Genomic DNA, 21,889 nt, shown 5'->3' with positions numbered 1-21,889 from the left:
ATGACATTTCTGATAAGTACCTAAACTAAATTGATTCCACCGCCACTCGGTGGGCACTTCGTGGCTTGCCGAGTCGCCACTTCCGTGATTTTGGAGCCACGTTACAGTGTCTATAAACAATGTTACAGTGTAGCCACGTTGTCAGCGTCACATGTAGGTGTTCAGCAAGTTCTGTGGTCGCATCTTCTGACCAATAAAGAATAGAGCAGGAATGTATACGGTAAAGCAATCAATAGCATCTAATTGAGCCGAACGGCAGAAAAGCTGGTTCTTTATTCTATGGGCAGAACATCTGCGCTGTTTAGGGCCTAAAGTTATTGCAATGCTTTTTCGCCCGTGCGAGCTATCATCTCGCACGGGCGAAAAATCGCGCGTTCGTATTGATCGGTTATATTTCCACCGTCCTGAAACTATCACGGGCCATCTTAATTATGTAGCACGTTTTCAACATAAGCTGTACATAACGGCGTAAATCGTTACAAGATAAATGAGCGAGGTGAACGGAAACTGAACGGCGATAACACTAAACGTAACGTTCTGGATTTGAATTATCTCAATGCTTATAAAGCCTTATTTCGCCGCTCAAAACTTGACCTCGTTAGTATAGTGGTCAGTATCCCCGCCTGTCACGCGGGAGACCGGGGTTCGATTCCCCGACGGGGAGAGGTTTCTTTTTCCTTTCACGAGGTCTTTTTTTTTGCGCAATATTTTTTAAAATATTCTTTTATATATAATTGGAAGTAAGAGGAGATAATTTAAAAACAAACATCGTAAAACCGGCGTCAAACCGCGGTGCGAAACGGCCTGAGTGCTCTTTGCTTGCGGCGCTGAAAGGATGAATACCTGAATACTGCGAACTGATCATGTGTCTTTGACGGGGAAATTAAAGAGTGCTTTAACCACGTTTTTATAACACTTCTTTTAGTCTTTTAAAGTGGGACAAAAACCCAAGGAAATATAACAGCATGAGGTATGAAATAAATCCCGCACGCACACTATGCATCAAAGCCGCGGCGTCGGACAACTGTGCAGCCGCAGCAGCGTCCTTTTTTTTTTTTTGCGCATACATTCCGGCTTTCTTTAATGCGCTAGCGTTAGTAGTGTCAAAATGAAAAAAAAAAAAAAGCTACGTGTGAGAAGCCGGTCAAGTGGTAGAGTTAGAGAGGGGATGGAGAGCTAAGAAGAGCGTTGCATGTGTACAGGGTCCTGAATATCTCGCAGCGGCTGTTCGAAAAAAGATTTTGCGCTTAAACGCTGCATTGCTCTTGCTGAAAATTTTCGACATGGTCGCATTTTTTGAATCCACGTCGTTCAGTGTAACAGCTGCCACAGTTAATTGCTTCGTTTTTCAGAAAAAAGTGCAAATTTGCCTTTGCTTATGTGAACGCGAACTAGGGGCTGCCGAAACAGCGCAACCATAAGCTTATGTCGGCGCTACTAGTGCACATGCTCACGCGTAATAAATAAATAAATAAATGACTGCACTTGTGGTCAGGCGCCTTCATCGTGCTTGAGCAGATAGATGTTTTTCTACCCTTTCCCCAGTGCAGTGCAGCCAATTGGACAGTTATATTCTGACCAACTTCTCCGACTTTCATCTAGTATTTTTTTTTTCTTTCTGTATCAGAGATGCCATAAGACATCGCACCACCAGCACGATAATCTTGTGGTACCACTAAAAAAAAATAGAGAGAACGAAAATAGAGAGACAGAGAGAGAAGGCGAAGCAGAATTACGATTCGCATGGAGTGAAAAGTGCGGTGAAAACACGTATGCCACGGTCAATTTTCTCGTGTGGTGCGAAAGTGTGCTACACAAGGTCGAACTTACGAAGCCGAAATGCGTGCCATGCTGTTTTGGACATTAACGGTGAAGAAAGCTGCGAAACTTTCACGTCCGGAAGATGACGTGAACCGGGACAACCGGATCGGAACCATTTTCGTGCCTGCATCGCACATCACCGTAAGTTGCCTTCTCAAGTCATATACTTCTGCCAGGTAAGCTTTTAACCTATACGTGTTCGTAGCCACTTGAAAACTTGACCGTTGCATGAAAAGCGTCACGGCGGCGAGAAGGGTGTGTTTCCTAACAAGAACGGGTGCTGCCTTTCTGCAGATTTTCCAAAGCCACTCATGCCGCCATCTTTGAGACGTGAGCTCAGTGTATACCGAGATCGTAAGTTTTCCGCATCGCTGCAGTGGAATCGATCATGCAGACTGTGTATGAAGGCATTCTTCACACTGTGTCGCCGCATAATAGCGACGAAAGTAGACACTGTTCTAGCGGCGTCCGTGGTATAGTTACATCTATAGAATATCTATAGCATAGTCGTACATGAATGCCGTGCGGCGGTGTTGCCAGTAGAAATACTAGAAATACTGTAGCCAGGTGTGTTTTGCAGAATGTCGGTGGGGTGCCCGTTACTTGAAGTAAAGAATGTAGTCTCAGTTTCATAGCTCTTATTGTTCTCTCTCTCTCTCTCTCTCTCTTTTTAATTTTTTTTACAGCGAAGCTGTTAGCTTCTAAATGGTCGGGATTCTTCCCTGTGCGTTCTCACACACACACAAAAAAGAGAGAGAGCATTCAGCGGCTAAAAAATGAAAGAAAAAAGCCTTCAGCGATTGAAGCAAAAAGTGCATACATTCTTTGGTATCACACGTACAACACTTAGCACAGCATTCGCTTCAATAAAGTACAAGCACAGAACAAGCATCCCAAGCTTATCATTTATGGCAAGGCGCTGCTGATGAAAATGCGAAGCACGTAGCGCTCCTAGCGCACGTTTCCCGGTAAAGATTACTGTTGCGCAAACTGCCGCGGTGATTGCGGCTTACGACGTCGGGAATGACGTCACCAGCCTTTCATATATAAAACAACCACTCTAGCGACGGATTTCATTGTTGTCGCAGCACCACTATGGGTAGGCAACACATATATTTAGGACTCCCGAAGAGCAGTGTGAATACAAGGAACGGCAACGGGAAAAAGAAACGTCAATACCACCAGTGGTGGCCTGCTGTCAAAATCACCATTGCTCTAAGGCAATAAGGCATTGCATACCCCTCTCAGCAGTTGTAGTGGTGGTTGTCAACAGCTTCGCTGGACATCCCCTTTCGCAGGACCGGGATGGCGAGTCCATATTTTTTTTGCTTCTGCCCGCCACAATGACTCAGTGGCTGTGGTGTTCTACTGCTGAGCGTTAGGTAGCGGGCTCGATTCCCGACCGCGACGACCGCACTGCGTGCCCGCGCACTTAAATTTGGCTAGGTCACGTTAAAGAACCCAGGTGGTCAAAATTAATCTGCAGTTCCTCATTATACGGCGTGCCTAATGATGAAATCGTGGTTCCATAGAATTTAATTTATTTTATTACTTTCATTTCATGGACGCCGGTGATCTCGAGCTGCTACACACGGAGAATTCGCTTTCGTGCACAGTGACGTCAAAATAGCACGGTCATGAAACACCGAAAGCGGCCGCACGTCCAGTTTCGCGCGCACAGATCGACTGTATATAATACCGATGCATTTGGCAGTTACGGATAGAAACTGGCAGCGTTAACAGCCCAAGACGGTGAAACTTAAACGATATATTTAACGGAAATAAGAAAGGATTGTGCGTCGTCGTAACAGGTTGTCTGTGCTGCGATGTCCGCACGTCGTTCATGATCGGAGAGGGTTGAAGCAGAGGATGGTCGGCTGGCGCAGCATGATGTGCGGAAAGTCAAGTCACGTGAAATGCAGGCCCGAAAACTTATCAAGACACCTGGCCCAGTGTGAAGACACCTGCGTGCGCGGAGTGGTTTGAATCAGCCCACCTGCTAAGCAAGATTACAGCAAGCGTGGTCGGGACGGGTCAAAGGTGCACGTTAGTGACGGCTTGCTCGCCCGCTCTGTCGTCTCCATTAGACTCGGGATGAAAAAAAAATATGAAAAAACGTAAGCACCGTTAAATCGACTGCCTACTCCTGACTCGACCTGCCTGGACGGGTTCACGTAAAAGAAGCTATTGCGCCGACTTAATTCTACGCTGTCGCCCTCAACATGACTTGCGACGCGGGGATCACCAAGGGGCTCCGAGATATCCGGCGGCGCTGACGTACGAAAAAAAAAAAAAATTAAAAAATAACAATGCCAAACCAAATTCCAGTTCCATCACTGGTTTTCAGTTAACCGATTTTTAGTTAGTCAGCGCCATCGGGCAATCTCGACGCCTTTGAAGCCACGAGCTCTCGTTTTGCAAGTCATACAGATGGTTTGCATTGACAGACATCGGCGAGGACTACAAGAAAAACAGAAAGATGATTCTCACTGGAGTAACTTTATCCCATAAATTTGCAAGGTTATCGAGTCTAACGCGTTTCTTCAAATTAATATTATTCGCGCAGTTATAGTAATTTAAGCAATTCCTAAGTAGGCGTGCGTGCGTGCGTGCGTGCGTGTTTTGTGTGTGCGGGCGAGACTGCAAGTTCTGCCCGCCGGACACGTTCAACACCTTGCGACATATGGTGCTGGGGTGCAGGAATAATCGAGAAGCACCACCGTCATCATCACCACCAGGCGATAACATGCACAAAGAAGTGGACTCAGAGGAAGAATTGGAAGACCAGTGGGAGAGATCTGCTGCTGACGCAAGACCCTCACAACCAGCTAAGGCTGGTGAACAGGGCTCGAGCAGCGGCAGCGAGCCATGGCTACCTGGACTGAGGAGGCCACCCACCTTTGGACTCAAGAAGCCTGGTCTAGCAATAAAGTTTATTTCTCTCTCTCTCTCTCTCTCTCTGTAGTCCTCGTTTAGATTTACAACTTCTTGCCAGTTCCTCCGGGTGTTTATCAAGGCGAAAGCCTCACTTGTTTCATTAGTCGGTCTACATTGAGCGAGAGCGCATCGACAACACGAAAGGTACAAAAGAGGCTGTAAACCCTCGACCTTTGGTGGGAGTCGAGTAACGACCATTTGTGGGAGTCGAGCCCACGGCCTTTGTTGTCAGCGAAGGCGCAGTCATGTCAGTTGTGAGTTAGGCGAAATTAAGGCACTCGAACCGACGACCTTGGGTGGTAGTCGAACACTCGACCTTTGGAATGTAGAGGGATTACTAAGCAAAGTACAGATAAGGCGAATCAGAGGATCAGTAAGCGAATACCAAGAGAAAGGAAGCGCATTTGAGGACGGCAGAAGACTAGGTGGGGCGATGAAATTAGGAAATTCGTGGACGCTAGTTGGAATCGGTTGGCGCAGAACAGGGGTAATTGAAAACAGGGAACAGGGAGATAGCAGGGAGAGGCCTTCGTCCGGCAGTGGACATAAAATATGATGATGATGATGATGATGATTATGATGATGAAGCGAAGAGGGATGACTAAGCGAAGTAGACTAAGCGAATTAAGGGGGATGTGTTCGTCATGTGTCCGTCTATAATGCATCAGTACTTCGGGTTTCATCTTTAGTCGTCTTCGGGATAACATGAGAGACCCTTTGAATTTTATCGTTACAAAATGTGTTACTCATAAATTTGATAGCCAGAAGTTCGAGTGCCACAATTTCTTCTTTGTTGCTTCTGTAGGCTGCAGGACATCAAAATATATATTATAATAAGCTTTCGGATTTAAGGAAGATCTCACTAGTATGAAAAAGGCCATTTGAAGCGCGAACTAAACTTAGCCGTTATTCTACACTCAGCTAATGTGCCAAACTGTTTTCACCATGGTGCCGTGCTATGCAGTTGCAGATGTTTGCCGAATCGCTCTGCACCACGCGCCTACCACCACTGCGTAAGGTTTTCCATACTCGAGACTAAGTGGGTTTAGCTTGCCGGTAGTTAGAAATGCATTGCCTATGTTAAATTAATCCCTTCAAAAACATGTGTCGAGGACTACTGTCTGACTGCTGGAGTTGTCCTTTGCAATAGTTCGAAGTGATCGAATGATTATCCAAGCCATGGTAGCTTTCCGTAAGTTAGTTTCCTATCAATACTCTGAACGTTTCTAATTCCGGAACTCTTCTCAAACGCAATGAAAGAGCTGGGTAATCGTTACAGGTGCGCGAGTCACCGAGGAAGCCGACCCCCTTTACGCCGGAGCAGACAGCAATTATCCAAGCCGAGCGCCTTTTTCTTTCTTTTTTGCGTTGCAAAGTATTACGGGGAAAAGATAACGAGTTCGCTATTTTCAGAACGACTGGTCGAGGTTTTAGTCGGGACGTCTGTGAAAGCGGAGAACGTTTAGAATCGTGAGGAGGACAGCAATTATCGAATTCGTATGCCGTTCACCGAGCCACGGGCGTGTCTGGAAGACGATGTCGCTTAAGCCTACTGTGCTGTAGGAAGCCTTCATTACAAACGCAGGCCCAAGCGCTAAGCCTAATACGCGCACGTAGGAAAGCTCCTTACTGTATTAGTGTTGAAGCCAGATCGGTAATGTTTCGGGGCACCTGAGCAGGCTGACTGCGTTTTCAAAGACGAGCAGTGCAGCGCGTTCATGTGACTAGCGCTTTAGTATTAATTATAATATACTACGTCCCGAATACTACGCGGGCAGTATGCGGTGGGGATGAAGTTGACAATATACCGATGGCGGTTGTCGGCCTTTTCGCCCGGACCACAGGAATACAGAATACAGTTTGTGTGATATTCGATTCATATTCAAAACTTCGACTATTCGCCCACCCCTAATAGCTACTTTTCTTTTTTCTCTTAAAGAGCGATATCACTGCCTTTCGCAGTTAGTTAAATATAGTAGATGGCGAGCTAAGGAGAACTCAGCGAGTAATAGAAATGAAAACGAAATGATAGGCGTAATGATAAGAGGGCAGTTATATTCAGGAGTGGAATGTAATTAACGAATTACATGTAACGCGGGTGGGTGATAAGAGGAAGTCCAATTGCCCAGATTAGGTAGCGCCATGCATGCATTAGATAAACGTTAGACAATTAGACAAGCTTGTTAGTATTACATGTCGACCAGATGACAATTTTCACTGCCCAGTCTAGCTTTCGCACAGTTTCTTTTAATGTATGTCGATATAAGTGAGTCCATGCGGAATATTGTCCTTATAAAGCGAGCCGGACAGCCTGAAGGTCATTGCTATGAAACGTCTCTGCGGAGTTACTCCAGAGTAAATTGTAGTTAAAAAAGCAACAAATTCCCAATAAAGAAAGGCGTCAGACAGGGAGATACGATCTCTCCAATGCTATTCACAGCGTGTTTACAGGAGGTATTCAGAGACCTGGAGTGGGAAGAATTGGGGATGAAAGTTAACGGAGAATATTAACTTGTGATTCGCTGATGATATTGCCTTGCTTAGTAACTCAGGGGACCAATTGCAATTGTGCATGCTCACTGACCTGGAGAGGCAAATCAGAAGAGTGGGTTTAAAAATTAATCTGCAGAAAACTAAAGTAATGTTTAACAGTCTCGGAAGAGAACAGCAATTTACAATAGGCAGCGAGGCACTGGAAGTAGTAAGGGAATACATCTACTTAGGGCAGGTAGTGACGGCAGATCCGGATCATGAGACAGAAATAATCAGAAGAATAAGAATGGGCTGGGGTGCGTTCGGCAGGCATTCTCAGATCACGAACAGCAGGTTGCCATTATCCCTCAAGAGGAAAGTGTATAATAGCTGCGTCTTACCAGTACTCACCTACGGGGCAGAAACTTGGAGGCTTACGAAAAGGGTTCTACTCAAATTGAGGACGACGCAACGAGCTATGGAAAGAAGAATGTTAGGTGTAACGTTAAGGGATAAGAAAAGAGCAGATTGGGTGAGGGAACAAACGCGAGTTAATGACATCTTAGTTGAAATCAAGAAAAAGAAATGGGCATGGGCAGGACATGTAATGAGGAGGGAGGATAACCGATGGTCATTAAGGGTTACGGACTGGATCCCAAGGGAAGAGAAGCGTAGCAGGGGGCGGCAGAAAGTTAGGCGGACGGATGAGATTAAGAAGTTTGCAGGGACGGCATGGCCACAATTAGTACATGACCGGGGTTGTTGAAGAAGTATGGGAGAGGCCTTTGCCCTGCAGTGGGCGTAACCAGGCTGATGATGATGATGATGATGATGATGAAATTGTAGTTGACTGTTGTATGTGCCCGTGTGCGCTTGTTGGTCGCCGTGAACCATTTGCGAGATGTGCTGCCCTGTTATATCGCCATCAGCCATGTTATGCTGTATGAAGCCATTCTCGTCAAGTCACCGAAGCTACTCAGGGGGCAGAATAAAGCAACGGATGCTCTTTTTCACGCTTCGTCCGTGGGCCATGCAGTGCACCACACACGTCATCGTACCCGGTTGCCATGCGGATAATAAAGATAAGGAATAGAGTAGAGCAAAAGGAATTTTCACATTATGTCGGCTTAGCATTAGGATCGGTCACCGTTTGGCTGGAAGTAAAATGGCAAGTTATCGAAAAAAATTATGGGACTTTACAGAACTGCTCAGTGAATTACAAAGAACACCGTTGTTGAGAGCTTTCGATGAATTTTGGTCAATTGGGGTTCAATAACGTGCACCCAAAGCATGGCACACGAGCGTTTTTTCGATTTCGCTCCCTCGCGAGGGTGGAAGAAGAAGAAGAAACGAGAGCGTGCGTCAATATCTGCTTCTCCTGCCTCTCTACATGATTAAGGTCGAGAACTTGCTTCAATCGTGAAGATGTCGGCACCAATCGACGGCTAAAGTTGCAAGGATTCCGCCGATACCAAGTTTTCAACGGTGGATGGACATTTTCCAATCGCTCGAGGACCTTTCTGTGCGACCTCTGCCCGGCAGAGGCTTGGTGGGCGAGCTCAGCGCGGTTCCACACGCTCAAGCCACGATGTCTACAGCTATGCAAATCACCGTTGACGGTGAGGATATCTCTCCCGACGAAGTCAATGAAAGCGCTGGGTGGACCACGGCATTACACAAGCGAAAACCCATCATCCAGGACCCGCTCGGGCAGGGCGGCCGAGTCACCGACATGCGACGTGGCGGGAATAAAAGCCAGGCTACGGCGAGTGTCAAGACACGGCTAACGACTGCTTCGAGATTGCCTCGCCTACCGAAAGAGCATGTTCGAATCATAATCCGTCCCCGTGGAGGACTGGACATCAAGAAGATGGGCCACTTCAGAGTTGCCCAAGCCCTCACTACCGCTGCTAGACTTACGGAGGCGGATACGGTGGAGGATATTATCTGTCCGAACGTGGTGCAAAACATATTGGTGGCAAGCACGCCATCAAAACGCAACGCCATGGCCTACGCCGATGTGAAAGCTTTACTCATTGGACAAGCAAGCTACGAAGTTAGTACATATATCGCAGCCCCTGAAAACTCATGCAAGGGAGTTATTCGTGACATTGATCCCACCATCGATCGAGAGGAGCTCAAACGCGTTATCATTCAACCCAAGAACCCAAGCGCCCTCGAGGTGAGACGAATCAAGAACACAAGCACTGTAGTCATCCTGTTTGATGGACTCAAAGTCCCGGACTACGTAAAATGCGGTCCCAGTTTAATCAAATGCTCACTCTATCGCAGACAAACTGACGTTTGCTATGCATGTGGAAAGCTTGGCCATAGAGCTGACGTTTGCCCAACCCCTGAAAATGCCATCTGCCGCGGCTGTGGTGCGAGCAACCTGGACGATAAGCACGAATGTACACCGAAGTGCACCCTTTGCGGAGGCCCTCATCTCACGGCTGACAGATCCTGCAAGCAAAGGTTCCAAATTCCGTTTGTAGTTAGGCAACGGAGAAGAGAACGGCGCAACCGCGACCAATCCAAACAACCAACTGGGTCGCCAATGCCTCTCAAGCCGGCCCTCAGCAGCTCGCACAGATCCAGGAGCCGATCCCGAGACCCTGGCGGCGAGGACAGCGGCTACCAGGACCGTGTCCCTTCTAGGGGTCGCTCGACGGAACGCTCGTCTTCCAGAGGCCGCAAGGCCCCCGGGACCCGCTCCCGCTCCAGAGGCCACTCTCGTTCCAGGGGGCCTGCAGTTCAGATTCAGGAGCCTGCTCATCGTGGTACCACATGGGCTTACCGGGTCAAGGAATCGCCGAAAAAGGTAACGGGGGGTCAATCGCCAAAGCACGACAGGATTGCACAATTAGAAAGAGAAAACGCTTCGTTAAAATACGCAATGGAGCAGCTCAAAGCAGAAATTGCAGAGCTAAAGAAAGCCAGCAAGCGAGAGTCAGTTCAACCCAGTCAGGCCCCTGCAGTAGAAACGCCCATGGAGATCCCCGTAGCGGAACCGACTGCCAGCAAGCAAGCCTGCAATCGAGAGTCAGTTCAACCCAGTCAGGCCTCTGCTGTAGAAACGCCCATGGAGATCCCCGTAGCGGAACCGACTGCCAATGGTTTACCCAAAAAGAGGGCGCTGGCAGTTCATGCCTCAGACAAGAGCGCCAGCGTTCGAAAATTGGAAAAAACGATAGATAAAATTGATGAATCCCTCGAAAAAGTCCAAATTGTTATTGACAAACTTGCGGAGGCGGTCAAAGCACTAGGAATCAGATGCGATAATCTGGAACGCCACGTTTCTACAATGGCTTCAGTTACACCGTTGGAAAAAGTGAATGACACCGACACTGAAAGGTCGGCAGCGGCTGCGCTCCGCAGCATTTTATAATACAAGTTATCTACTATGTCCCACCATGGCGACACATCACAAAGTAATTAACATCTGGCAGTGGAACTGTAGGGGATTCCATCGTAAAAGGAACGTCCTCCAACAGTTCATTCGGACCCACTCGGAAAAGCCACATGTAATATTATTACAAGAAACGCTCACGGATAAGGTCACCCTTCCAGGCTATAAATCGCATACCCAATATGCTGATGGGAAGAGGGGAATAAGCACATTAGTCTCGAAGAAATGTGCGTTCATAGCCCACGATCTGAATCTGCAATCCAATAAGGTTGAACACTCGCTTGTTGAAATAATCCCCAGCGGACCATTCAAGACAAGTATCTTTATACTTAACATATACAGTACACCCAAAGACCTCAGGCAAAGATTCGCGGCAATTATTAACAGGGCTACAAGCAAGGCCAAGACATTTCCACTCCTGGTGGCCGGAGACTTCAACGCTCCGCATCCAGCTTGGGGGTACCAACAAGCTAACCGCAAGGGCGTTGACCTATGGCAAACTACAGTCAATAATCACCTCTCGCTTATAACAGATCCTGCTTTTCCGACCAGGATTGGCAACTCCTGCTCTAGGGATACCACACCCGATCTCTTTTTCATACGGAATGTGGAATCGGCATCTTGGTCCAACCTCCAAGTTGACCTTGGCAGTGATCGCAACATCCTGGCCACCTGCGTCAACGTGAAAAGCGGGGACCTCAAAGAGTTTATTATTACAGATTGGGATTACTTTCGCAAGATTCGGGAAGAGCGAGCACAAACGCATGACTCAGCACTTAGCCTCGAGCAGTGGGCTGAACTGTTAAAGGAGGACATCAGCGCGGCGACAAAGAAAATCCAGACTGAACTGGAGGTGGACAGAATGGACAGCCGCCTCGCTCATCTTCTAGAAGCTAAGACGTCACTTTTGAAACGATGGAAAGGGCAGAAACTCAACCGAAGGCTCCGAAAAAAGATCGCGGAGCTCAACAGAACTATAGAAGATCACTGCCAAACCTTGAGCAGACAACAGTGGGATGAGGTCTGCAATTCTGTGGATGGCCAGATGAGAGTTGGAGCTAAATGGAACCTACTCAAGCATCTGCTGGATGATACCAATACCAAGTCAAACCAAAGACAAGTGATAGCGAAGATTCTACACCAGGCATCACAATCAGAGACATTGCAGACCGTACTCGACAGATTAGCTAGCAAGTATCTGCCACTGGGCAACTCGAGTGACGAAGACTATCCCCCCTACAAAGGCTCATCTTGCCCCGAGCTAGATAACCCCTTCAAGGCATGCGAGGTAAGGGAAGCTCTGCAGCATCTAAATGGCAGGTCTGCCCCTGGTCCTGATGGCATCCCCAACCGCGCCCTCCGAAACCTGGACGACTGCTTTATAGAATGGTTGACAGAGGAGATTAATGGAATATGGGAACGAGGGGTTGTCCCGGAGTCCTGGAAAATGGCCTCGGTCATCCTCATTCCAAAGCCTGGAAGACCCCCGAGCCTCTCAAACCTCAGACCCATTTCCCTCACGTCCGGCGTGGGGAAAGTAGCGGAACATGTCATACACAATCGAATTTCTAAGCACATCGAGAAAAAAGGATTGTTTCCGTACAACATGATCGGCTTTCGTCCGGCCCTGTTAACGCAAGACGTCATGAAACTCATCAAATGTCAAATCATCGACAACACCACAAGAGATATAAGAGGCATCCTAGGCTTAGACCTAGAGAAAGCCTTTGATAATGTATCCCATGCTCACATTCTGAACTCCATCTCAGAGCTCAATTTGGGAGACGCCTTCCACAGATACATCAGCTCGTTCCTACGGGATCGCAAGGCCACGCTCAAAATCGGTGACCTCAAGTCCGACAATTTCAGTTTGGGCCCCAGAGGCACGCCACAAGGAGCGGTAGTCTCACCACTGCTTTTTAACATCGCCATGACGAAATTATCGCAAAGACTCTCCAACATAGAAGAGATCAATCATACGCTCTACGCTGATGACATCACAATCTGGTGCACCGGAGGAAGCGAGGGAGCTGTTGAATTAGGCTTACAGGAGGCTGTAGATCAAACAGAGATGTACCTGGAAAATACGGGGCTCAGATGCTCCCCGAGCAAGTCTGAGCTCCTCCTCTACAGGCCAGTCAGGAGAGGCCCCAAACCTAGAGGATGGAAACCGTTGTCTGACATAAACATCAAACTCCACACTAAAAGTGGCTGTACCATCCCCAGAGTAGACACCATTCGGGTCCTTGGCATGTTCATCGAATCGAATGGCAGTAATAATACTACGCTCAACAAGCTGACAGCCAAGACTGAGAACATGATGAGACTCATCAACAGTCTCTCGAATAGGCGTGGAGGCTTAAAGGAAGACAACCTCCTCCGGTTGTTCCACGCCTTCCTCATGAGTCATATAGTTTATGTGGCCGCCATGCACAACTGGTATAACTCCGAGAAAAAACGATTAAACACTCTCATCAGAAAAAGTATAAAAAAAGTACTAGGCATTCCGTTACGGGCGAGCACGGACCTCCTTATGCAACTAGGAGTGCACAACACATTGGACGAGATAATCGAGGCCCAGGAGTCAGCCCAACTGGCCCGTCTATCCTGTACCCCGGCTGGAAAGAAGATCCTGGCAGTTCTTGGGATCAACCCTACCCTCATGGAAGAGCGGAAATATGAAATATCAGAAAATCAAAGGAACAGCATACGAGTTGCACCGTTTCCCCGTAATGTTCATCCTCGACACAACGTAGGCAGACGCAGGGCAAGAGCCCTCGCCCTCCTCAAGCGTACCAAAGACGATCCTTACTCGGCATGTTTTGTCTACGCAGCCCAATATGGACAGTCGTCTAACTTCGCCATTGCCCTCGTTGATCACAACGGACAGATAGTGAATGCGGCTTCCCTGAAGTGCTCAACACCAACCAGAGCGGAGCAGGTCGCAGTTGCTATAGCACTCCTAGACAACAGCAGATCACAAATCTTCACTGATTCGAGATCGGCGGTCAGGGCTTTCGCTTCAGGATCCATCGCTGAGGAGGCTCACAAGATTCTCAAGAACAAGATAATCTCTCCGCACACCATCACGTGGTTTCCGGCTCACCTCGACCCCCAGCTTGACTCGATTCCCAATCTTAATGACATTGCCCACTCCCAAGCGCGCGCACTAACCCACCGCGCGGGAGCAAGATTGAGCTCAGACTCTGGGGTTCTCGAGTTTCGGGACACTCTCACTACTTTCAGCGAAATTACTATGCATTATCACCTGGGTAGGAGGACTTATCCTCCCCCTCACTGCAAACTGGCTAGACCTCTGGCGTCCACTTTACGCATGCTTCAGACGCAGTGCTATCCGAACCTGGCCCTTTTCCACATGATCACTCCAGAGGCTTTCAGCTCTACTTGCCCCGACTGTGGGGCTGTTAGCAATCTCGAACACATGCTCTGGCGATGCCCCTCGTTACAGGGACCCAATCGCATCACAGAACAAGAATGGAGCTCTGCCATCCGGAGTTCAGAATATGCACATCAAACTTGGGCTGTCCAGAGAGCCCACGATGCGGCGGTTAGGCTCGGCCTACCAGTCCCCACGTGGGAGCGGCCCGCAGCTCTGCCCTAGGGCAAAGCGTCTCAGGACCTTGCTATTAAAGTTCTTTGTCTGTCTGTCTGTCTCCCTCGCGAAGCAAACCGCTGCGTTGACTCGGTCACGGTGGCTGTCGGCTGCTGAGCGCAAAGTGACGGTTGCAATGCACGGTTGTGGCGCTGCATTTCGATGCAATCAATCAATCAATCAATCAATCAATCAATCAATCAATCAATCAATCAATCAATCAATCAATCAATCAATCAATCAATCAATCAATCAATCAATCAATCAATCAATCAATCAATCAATCAATCAATCAATCAATCAATCAATTTCCCAAGTTCGAACTCGGCTACAAAAGCAATGCAGTTTTATTGCCTTACAAATGCACGGCGCTTGACGCTCGCAAGCGCAGAGGGTTATGCACCATTTATTTAATGACATCTGGAAAATATTCTTCACAGAGCCGTTACGCATATAGGAGAGGTAAACAGAGATCCAAATGCAGATCTACCAAAACATCACGTAGGCGCCGTTAAGCGAAACTAACTAAAGCGTTGAACAACAAAACATCGTACAAGCATGCGCACGAACTCTACGGCCTTAAATGCGCCTCTGTTCTCGTCACACAATAGCGTCAGTGCGTCGCTGCGTCGACTTGAGTCGGCCTGCTCTGTCTACTCAATCATAAACGCAGCAGCAATCGATGAAGGCGTAAAAGTGAGAAAATAGCGTGGCAACGAATAGCGTGATTCGCGGGTTAGTCGTTGACACCGTGACTGGTGCACACGGAATCACACGACACATGAAGTCCATTGCCGAGACCGCGCTGTCCTCTACTGTCGAAGTCACTGTCGAAGAGTTTGTCGAAGCAACATGTAACTGGCGGGTGGACTCGAATGCTGTTGACAGTGGTTGCGCTCAAAGGTAATGCAGAGCGCATGCACAGATGCTGTGGTACGTATCACTGATCCAGCTTAAATGAACGCCCAGATTTCCTCCAGGCCGTTGGAATGGGATAGCACATTTTTATACACTTGGAATAAGCATAAGTGTGGCTACCAAGGAAAGACGTCCAATACGATATATCTTTAAGCACGATTAGCTTTCGGCATCGATCGTTGTTCGATAGCCAGCAGAAAAATAATTGTGTCGGTGTAGGTGTGGCTGTGAGTTGTCACGTCGCTTGATCGAGGCTGCAGTTTAACACACCACGTGACAGTAGTCTGGTAAGTTGGACTGCGCTGTCAGTCATCTTCCGACATAAACCACACAGGTTTTGGCAGGCGACACTCATTCGCTCTGCAATAATCTTGCCCTGTCACCGCCTGCTAAGTAAATTGCTACAGTAGGTGCTTTCACAGAGCTTTTCGCAGAGAAGCTACTGCGGAATTACTGTGCAGCCAGTCAAGAAACTGAAGCGGTTCATACGTGTATTCGGGCGCGAACAAATCGGTGCTATGTTGCATCTGGAAAACTACGCAAACACGCCAACTTCTTGGACTGACGATTTCTTGCCATCTTTCCAGCACAATAAGCTTTGACTAACACAGTACACGACACATTTAAAGCCCACCGGCATCATCGGGCTACGTTTGCGCGATAACATTCTAAAGGAAGAAAAGAGGGAAAGTAAAAGTTTTCACACAATCATCGTGCGAGGTCACTGTCCCGAATTAGTGGCTAATTATTACGACACATGATACCGGGTAAAAAAAAAGGGCTCGACCAAAGGGGCTACTCCGCAACACGCAATATAATTCGCTGCTATTTATATATGGACATCAGGCGTTCCCTATTGGCAGCTGCAGTGGCGGCGGCCGTGTCTATGTCCTGCAGCTTGGCGATGAGGTCCTGCACGACGATCTGTTCTCGCTTCATTCGCTGGGCCACCGACTTCGGCATGGCGGGAATCATGGCAGTCACGACACCCGTGATGAAGAACACCACGTGCTGCACGAGAAAGAAGAAAGGGTGGCATGCTTGGAAACGCAAAGAAAGCAAATCGTGCAGGATGCTTTCAGCGTGAACTCATTCACCTGAAATGTGGGGATAGTGTTGACGTAGCCGTAAGACAGGGGCTTCTCATAGTGACCGCTAGTTAGCCCTACGTTTTGTCAGTGCTTGATAGCTTGCTAGGTTGGTCCTTCCATCTAATCTAATCTGCTTTCGCTGATCTGCTTTCCATTCCTTTGGGGCCATTTCTGTAACCCTCACAGACTTACGGCTATCAGTCAAAGAGACACTGCGCGCAATAACGTGGTAATTATTGCTTCCGCTGCTTCTCACTTTAGGCGAAGCGTTTCTTTCGCGAAAAGAGAGAGGGTGGGGGAGAGGTGCCTTTGAAAGGATTGCAGTCAGACCAAATTTAGCTGTATATGTTGTGTTTATAAATGTCTGAATTCGCGCTTTTACATCTAATAACAAGTCTTACTACATGTCGACGTCATTACTTCGCACTCTAGTTAAGACTTTTGCTTCGACACCCCAAGGGTGTTGCAGGCCGAGGCAACGTGTGGCGAATTTGTACCTTTTTGAGCGCCTCTGTCTATGCCACAGATTACACCAAGTTTTACGGAACGTCTCTTTTGCTGCTTCGCAAGACAGAACTTACCGTGTATGTGCACCGTTAGAGTAGCTGTAAATTGCGCAGTCACGCTTAACAGAGTTTTACAACAGCGTTTACAAATAAACGGAAGCAGATTATGTACGTAAAGAAATAGTCCTGTCCTCACTGTAGATGCTCAGTGCGTTAGTGAGATTCTTGTAGTTTACGTGCGCTGTGATAACGTACGTTAGCAGGCGAGTTTGACGTTCGTATGGTTTACGCATGATAAGAAATAGCGCTGTCGAACATTGCGCCACCCATGACTCCCTCTTTAGCGTGGATTCTCGTAATGGCTACCCTCTCGCTTCCGTTGACCTGCAGTAACTACTGAAATTAGTTATCGCTTCCTCTAAACTCACCGGAAATTTTAACGGCGCATAGCGCATCCAGCTTTTTTTATATAGTTCGGCGATTCCGGCGTCCGCAGGACCAACAAAACGTTACCGCATAGAAACAACAGGATGATGGCTAATGGAATGTCTTGGCATGGATACGTTTGCACCATGCGCGAGACGGCGCCCTGTCTTTTAACGTTCTCCTTGCGTTTGCGTTCCCGTACTTAAAGGAGTTGACTGGGACGCACACCGTAACGTCCCACAATGTTGCTTGCTTTAACGTACAGTCACGGACAGAATATTATGGACCATGAAATCTAAGAAACAGATGAATATCTCCGCAACCTCACAACGCAATCTGGTATTTGCATTTTGGACCTCGACTAGAATATGCTAAGAACGTTGTCATGGGCAGCTTTACTGGTTACTGCTACAGGCTGCTCGGGAATTGAAAGTTTTAGGAGATGACGTGGTCCATTTTATTCCGTCCGCGACTGTACGTAAGGCGACAAACGATATTCTAAAGCTGTCTAAATCTCGGTCAACATGGTAGAAATTTACACGTGCGTTTTTCGCAGCTACGAATTCCCGCAAATGCGAACTTCGCATTCACCGTTCCATAAGAACACAGTGCGGCAACTGGGATTTCCGCGTTTTCTAGCGCCTAGCAGAGGACTGAATTATTCATGGCGTCAGTTAGCTACGGTAAGAACAATATAACGCAGCTTAGAAGCTGTTTTCGTAAAAGTTGTTTGTGTTTGAGTGCGTTAATTTATCAAAACACATATTAAGTAGGAAGGCCACAGTGACGTGTGTGCAATCCGTGTTGTGATTGGTTCCCCATCCTGGCCGCATGCGTGTCTTCGCAGAGAAGTTCAGCACTCCGAACATCGAAAAATCGCACGCGCGAACGGTCCGACGGCCCATTTGCCGCATCTGCGAATTCGCAAGTGCGAAAAGGCGGTCGAATTCGCACCACGTAAAACAGGCTTAAGGCGACAAACGGCATTCTAAAACTGTCCAATAACGAATCTCACTAAACGTAATCCTGCCTCGGAGCTTAGCTATCGCTCCAGCAGCTTCGCACTCTAGGCGAAACTGTATAACCTGGACGTCATAGAAGGGCGGCGTGGTCACAGACGAAATTAGTGCGCAAACGTCACCTCGAAGACGATGACGAAGCATAGTTGGGCGGTGGTGATGACCCAGAAGTTGCCGGACAACCGGTACGGGTGCTCAGCGCCCGGAGGCTCGCGGAATCCCGAGTACCTGCGAAAGAAATGATTTCGCGCCAACGCCCAAAGTACCGAGCAGCGACAGCGATGACTTGCGAAAACTCCTTACACCCGCCACTGAAAAACCTCCGTCTTTCCTCGCCCTGATTCCGCATTTGGCCGCAACGACGTTTAGAGCTGCAGACTCCTTAACTCGAGGCTGTGTAGCAGACAACCTTCGAGCATACTATTGATTGGCTATGTGATGACTAGTAGGTTAGTTATCGAACTTGGATTGATGGTTCATGTAGCCAAGACTCCTGCCTCTGCGCCTGGTGGTTAGGCTGAACAGGCGTCGCAAGTCACGAGACCCTCTTAAAGGACGCATATGGCGCGCTATAATTAAGCGAGCGCTCCCTGTGACACTGGTGTGGTTGCTTGAAACGTGTATGAGCGTCCGCTGCTCAACATTGTAAGGAGTTCCGCCACGATGGGGCTGAGTGGAGATAGAAAAGGCGCTCTTGTCATGATTTATAAGATGTATCTACGGGCTACTTTGAAATTTCGATGTGTTCTATATTCGAGAGCACCAGCATAAAAATTACTCCCCATTGTGCTTCTGGAATGGGAAGGTCTACGCCTAGGCCTTGGTTTAGCAAAGTTCGTTGCCAACGATGTACTGTGCCTGGAAGCACGCTTGCTGGTTTATTATGTGTACATTTCGGCTATTAACGGTCCAAATATATTAGGGATGTATGATTCTCCCATAAAATTACAAATTGTTGTTATTTCTCGGCCTGTAATATATATATATATATATATATATATATATATATATATATATATATATATATATATATATATATATATATATATATATATATATATATATATCAAATTGTGCTGTCTTCGTACAGACAGTTGGTGGTCCTTTAGATGTACGATTGTGCGAGGTCGCTCCTATTGGCAGTGAGAGAGACAATCTTCAGATTATGTTTTATATCTACCTAAACAACACGAAACATCTGTCTTAAAGTGTATTAAATGGTCTTTTGCAAAATCACTTAGTGTAGCTAAAAATAAGCGCCATCACAGCGACAGATGCATCGAAAACCAAAGAAAAATCTGCAATAGGAATTTTCTCTTCCGTGTTTGACTGCTTGTTCTCCTTAAGATTAAGTTTGAACCCGGAGACTCCTATCGAAATACATTGCAAAGGAGAAATTGTTTTTATCCGCAAGCACTGCACCAAATCTTTTGAGGTTCGTTGCATTACAAAAAAAATTTTAGTCTAACGATTATTGCAAGCAGATTCCTATTTAGGCTGTGAAATTGTTATTAAAAACTGTTGAAAATCGCAAATTTTGAGAAAACAAAACTATTAGGTTTACAACTGTGCAACCGAACAATGAAAAATGGTATTGCCATTCTGTCAATTGCATTTAATAGCACATACAAAGTGCAGAAAAATAATGTATTTTACATGGTTCTTTATTTAACCACTAACATACGAGTAGGAATTTTGCAAAACCATTGCAAGCATTGTAAAAAATAATGTAAAATGTAAATTCATACATCGCGTTTGTCCGCTTTGAACTTGCTAAGGGGTGCAGTTCACAGAACTGTGATATATACCTTTAACGCATTGTTATGTATTCGGAAACATCGTGCTTCCATTTTTTTTTCAACCTTGCCAATTTTTGGCAATTATTGTAAAATAATTCCCACCCTTAATCAGAATTCATCTTCAGACAGTCACTAGAACTTAACTTGCTCTCTCAAATGTAACTCATATTATTAAAATTTGCTAATGCGCTATCTCATAAAAGCGTTACTATGTTGTACGTGTAGTTGAATAGGCGGAATCGGAGTTCGGCCCGTGCCAAAGCTTCCTCTTAAGACTTTGTGACTACATGCCGGTATATTTAGCCGAGTTTCTGGCGGTTATATTGGCCGTGCGAAAAGTGAACTCATCAATTTCGAAACTTGTTATGGTAATGGATTTTTTATCTTTACGTTCAGCTCTCAATGCAAATAGTGGCTCACAGATTTCAGGTACGTTTCATTGTCTAATGCCCTCTCACTTAACACAATTAGATTGGTACGGGTGCCTGAGCACAAATAATTAGTTAGGATTGAAATAGCAGACTTCTTGGTGAGAGTGGCCTTAAGTGGTGCAATTGTCTCGGTCCTTCGTCAGCTTTCATAACTGCTGCTACGTTCAGTAGAGGTGCAGTCATGCAAGACTCTTGGAGCCTATTAATAACAAATTTAGCTGATTACCGACACCCCCTATTTCCTTGGAGTAGGAATGTCTGCCATACTGGAAAAGTTGGAACTCCTGTTTACCCTATTCTGATGCCGAATACCTGCATTAAACTATTATTTGCATCAATCTGGTATGGCGCTCTCCTCGTTGTGCTCAGATAGTGGTGAGGAAGGGAACACTTCTCGTTGTCACGTCGCTGTTTCTCACCACGCTGAAAAAAATAATTCAGAAACTAAAAACATGATGGCGCTGGATTGAATATAGCCATTGCCGCTATTCCAATCTCGGTGAGCCTCCTCTTTAGGGCATAATCATAGGGATGTTGGTGCAGCTTTTGTGAGGTCTGTAATTGAATCATGACGATTTCCTTGCCAAATTCTGAAATATGTGCGACTTCATTTCTTTCATTTTTTTTTCACAATTTCTCATTGGAGTTTGTTTTTAGACTCGAATTATTTTCCTAATTCACCCAATTCTTGGCCGATTCTCCATAGTAGGTGCGAGCCACTCGCAGACGAAAACGAACCAACCAGACAAAATCATGGCGTACCTGAGTATCTTTTGATGTGTGAGAGCATTACATTTGACGCAGTCGAAGAAGGACCATGTGGATCGAGCTACCGACTGTAGAGAGGAACGGCCAGGCTCACCTGTAGAGCTACCAACTTCAAGGAGACGGCTTGGTGAGTCTCCGTGGCCATCCTAAGGCAGCGGAAGTCTTTCGACTCTGTTTCGGTGAACGCAAAGCTGACCACCACAGAGCTCACCTCCATACACAGTGTGAGAATAGCTATTGGGCTGGATGCTTTTGATGAATTATTTTTTACGGCCTACCACTCAAGTAGCTCTTGCAGATCAACTTTCACCAGAATTGCCAGCGACAACGTTTATGACCAATGTGTCGGAACGTAACTAACACAAAAATGAAAAGCAAAACAAAACGATATTTTTGACCGGAACGAAAACCTAACCAAACCATAATTTTTTTTTGTTTTGGAGTGAAACTGAAATATTTTGATCGGTTTTCGGTTCAAGGGGAAAGTCGGCAATCCGAAACAACCGACGTCAGGCAACGTCACAATAAGCGTGTATCTCAGGTAGGGATAGTGCGAGCGATAGCCGGTCGAGTGCACCACTGATCTAAGCCTGCCGCTGGGTGCACTAGCAGATCGGCATCGTAGCAAAACCCAGGGTTAGCGCGCTGAAGAGCTTATCGTTTCATTTGCTACGGGCAC

The 21,889-nt window shown here is 46.9% G+C and overlaps 2 protein-coding genes and 1 non-coding gene across 9 annotated transcripts in view; 2 read left to right on the top strand and 1 right to left on the bottom strand.

Moving 5' to 3' along the window:
• Positions 1 to 592: 592 nt before the first annotated feature.
• Positions 593 to 664, top strand: TRNAD-GUC (transfer RNA aspartic acid (anticodon GUC)). The gene has a single exon. It is a non-coding gene; the product is annotated as a tRNA-Asp (tRNA).
• A 1,042-nt stretch (positions 665 to 1,706) lies between these two features.
• The window catches only part of LOC139059142 (uncharacterized), a 161,568-nt gene continuing 141,385 nt past the window's right edge, over positions 1,707 to 21,889 (top strand). For 2 of the 4 annotated variants that reach the window (XM_070537124.1, XM_070537123.1), the window contains exons 1-2: positions 1,710 to 1,962; positions 21,247 to 21,337. In XM_070537124.1, the coding sequence (XP_070393225.1) occupies positions 1,840 to 1,962; positions 21,247 to 21,337 (214 nt within the window). In that variant the 5' untranslated portion in view covers positions 1,710 to 1,839. Of the gene's footprint in view, positions 1,963 to 21,246; positions 21,338 to 21,889 lie in introns of all 4 variants that reach the window. The other 2 variants (XM_070537121.1, XM_070537122.1) reach the window with 2 other exon arrangements.
• The window catches only part of LOC139059141 (anoctamin-4-like), an 82,535-nt gene continuing 75,292 nt past the window's right edge, over positions 14,647 to 21,889 (bottom strand). For all 4 annotated transcript variants that reach the window (XM_070537120.1, XM_070537117.1, XM_070537118.1 and 1 more), the window contains 2 exons: positions 18,335 to 18,440; positions 14,647 to 16,181 (listed from right to left, as the gene is read on the bottom strand). In XM_070537120.1, coding sequence (XP_070393221.1) covers positions 15,996 to 16,181; positions 18,335 to 18,440 — 292 coding nt within the window. In that variant the 3' untranslated portion in view covers positions 14,647 to 15,995. The remainder of the gene's footprint in view (positions 16,182 to 18,334; positions 18,441 to 21,889) is intronic.

This window comes from Dermacentor albipictus, chromosome 4 (genome assembly GCF_038994185.2).
Source record: "Dermacentor albipictus isolate Rhodes 1998 colony chromosome 4, USDA_Dalb.pri_finalv2, whole genome shotgun sequence".
NCBI classification, from domain to species: Eukaryota; Metazoa; Arthropoda; class Arachnida; order Ixodida; family Ixodidae; genus Dermacentor; species Dermacentor albipictus.
This window is presented reverse-complemented; position numbering and strand designations above follow the sequence as displayed.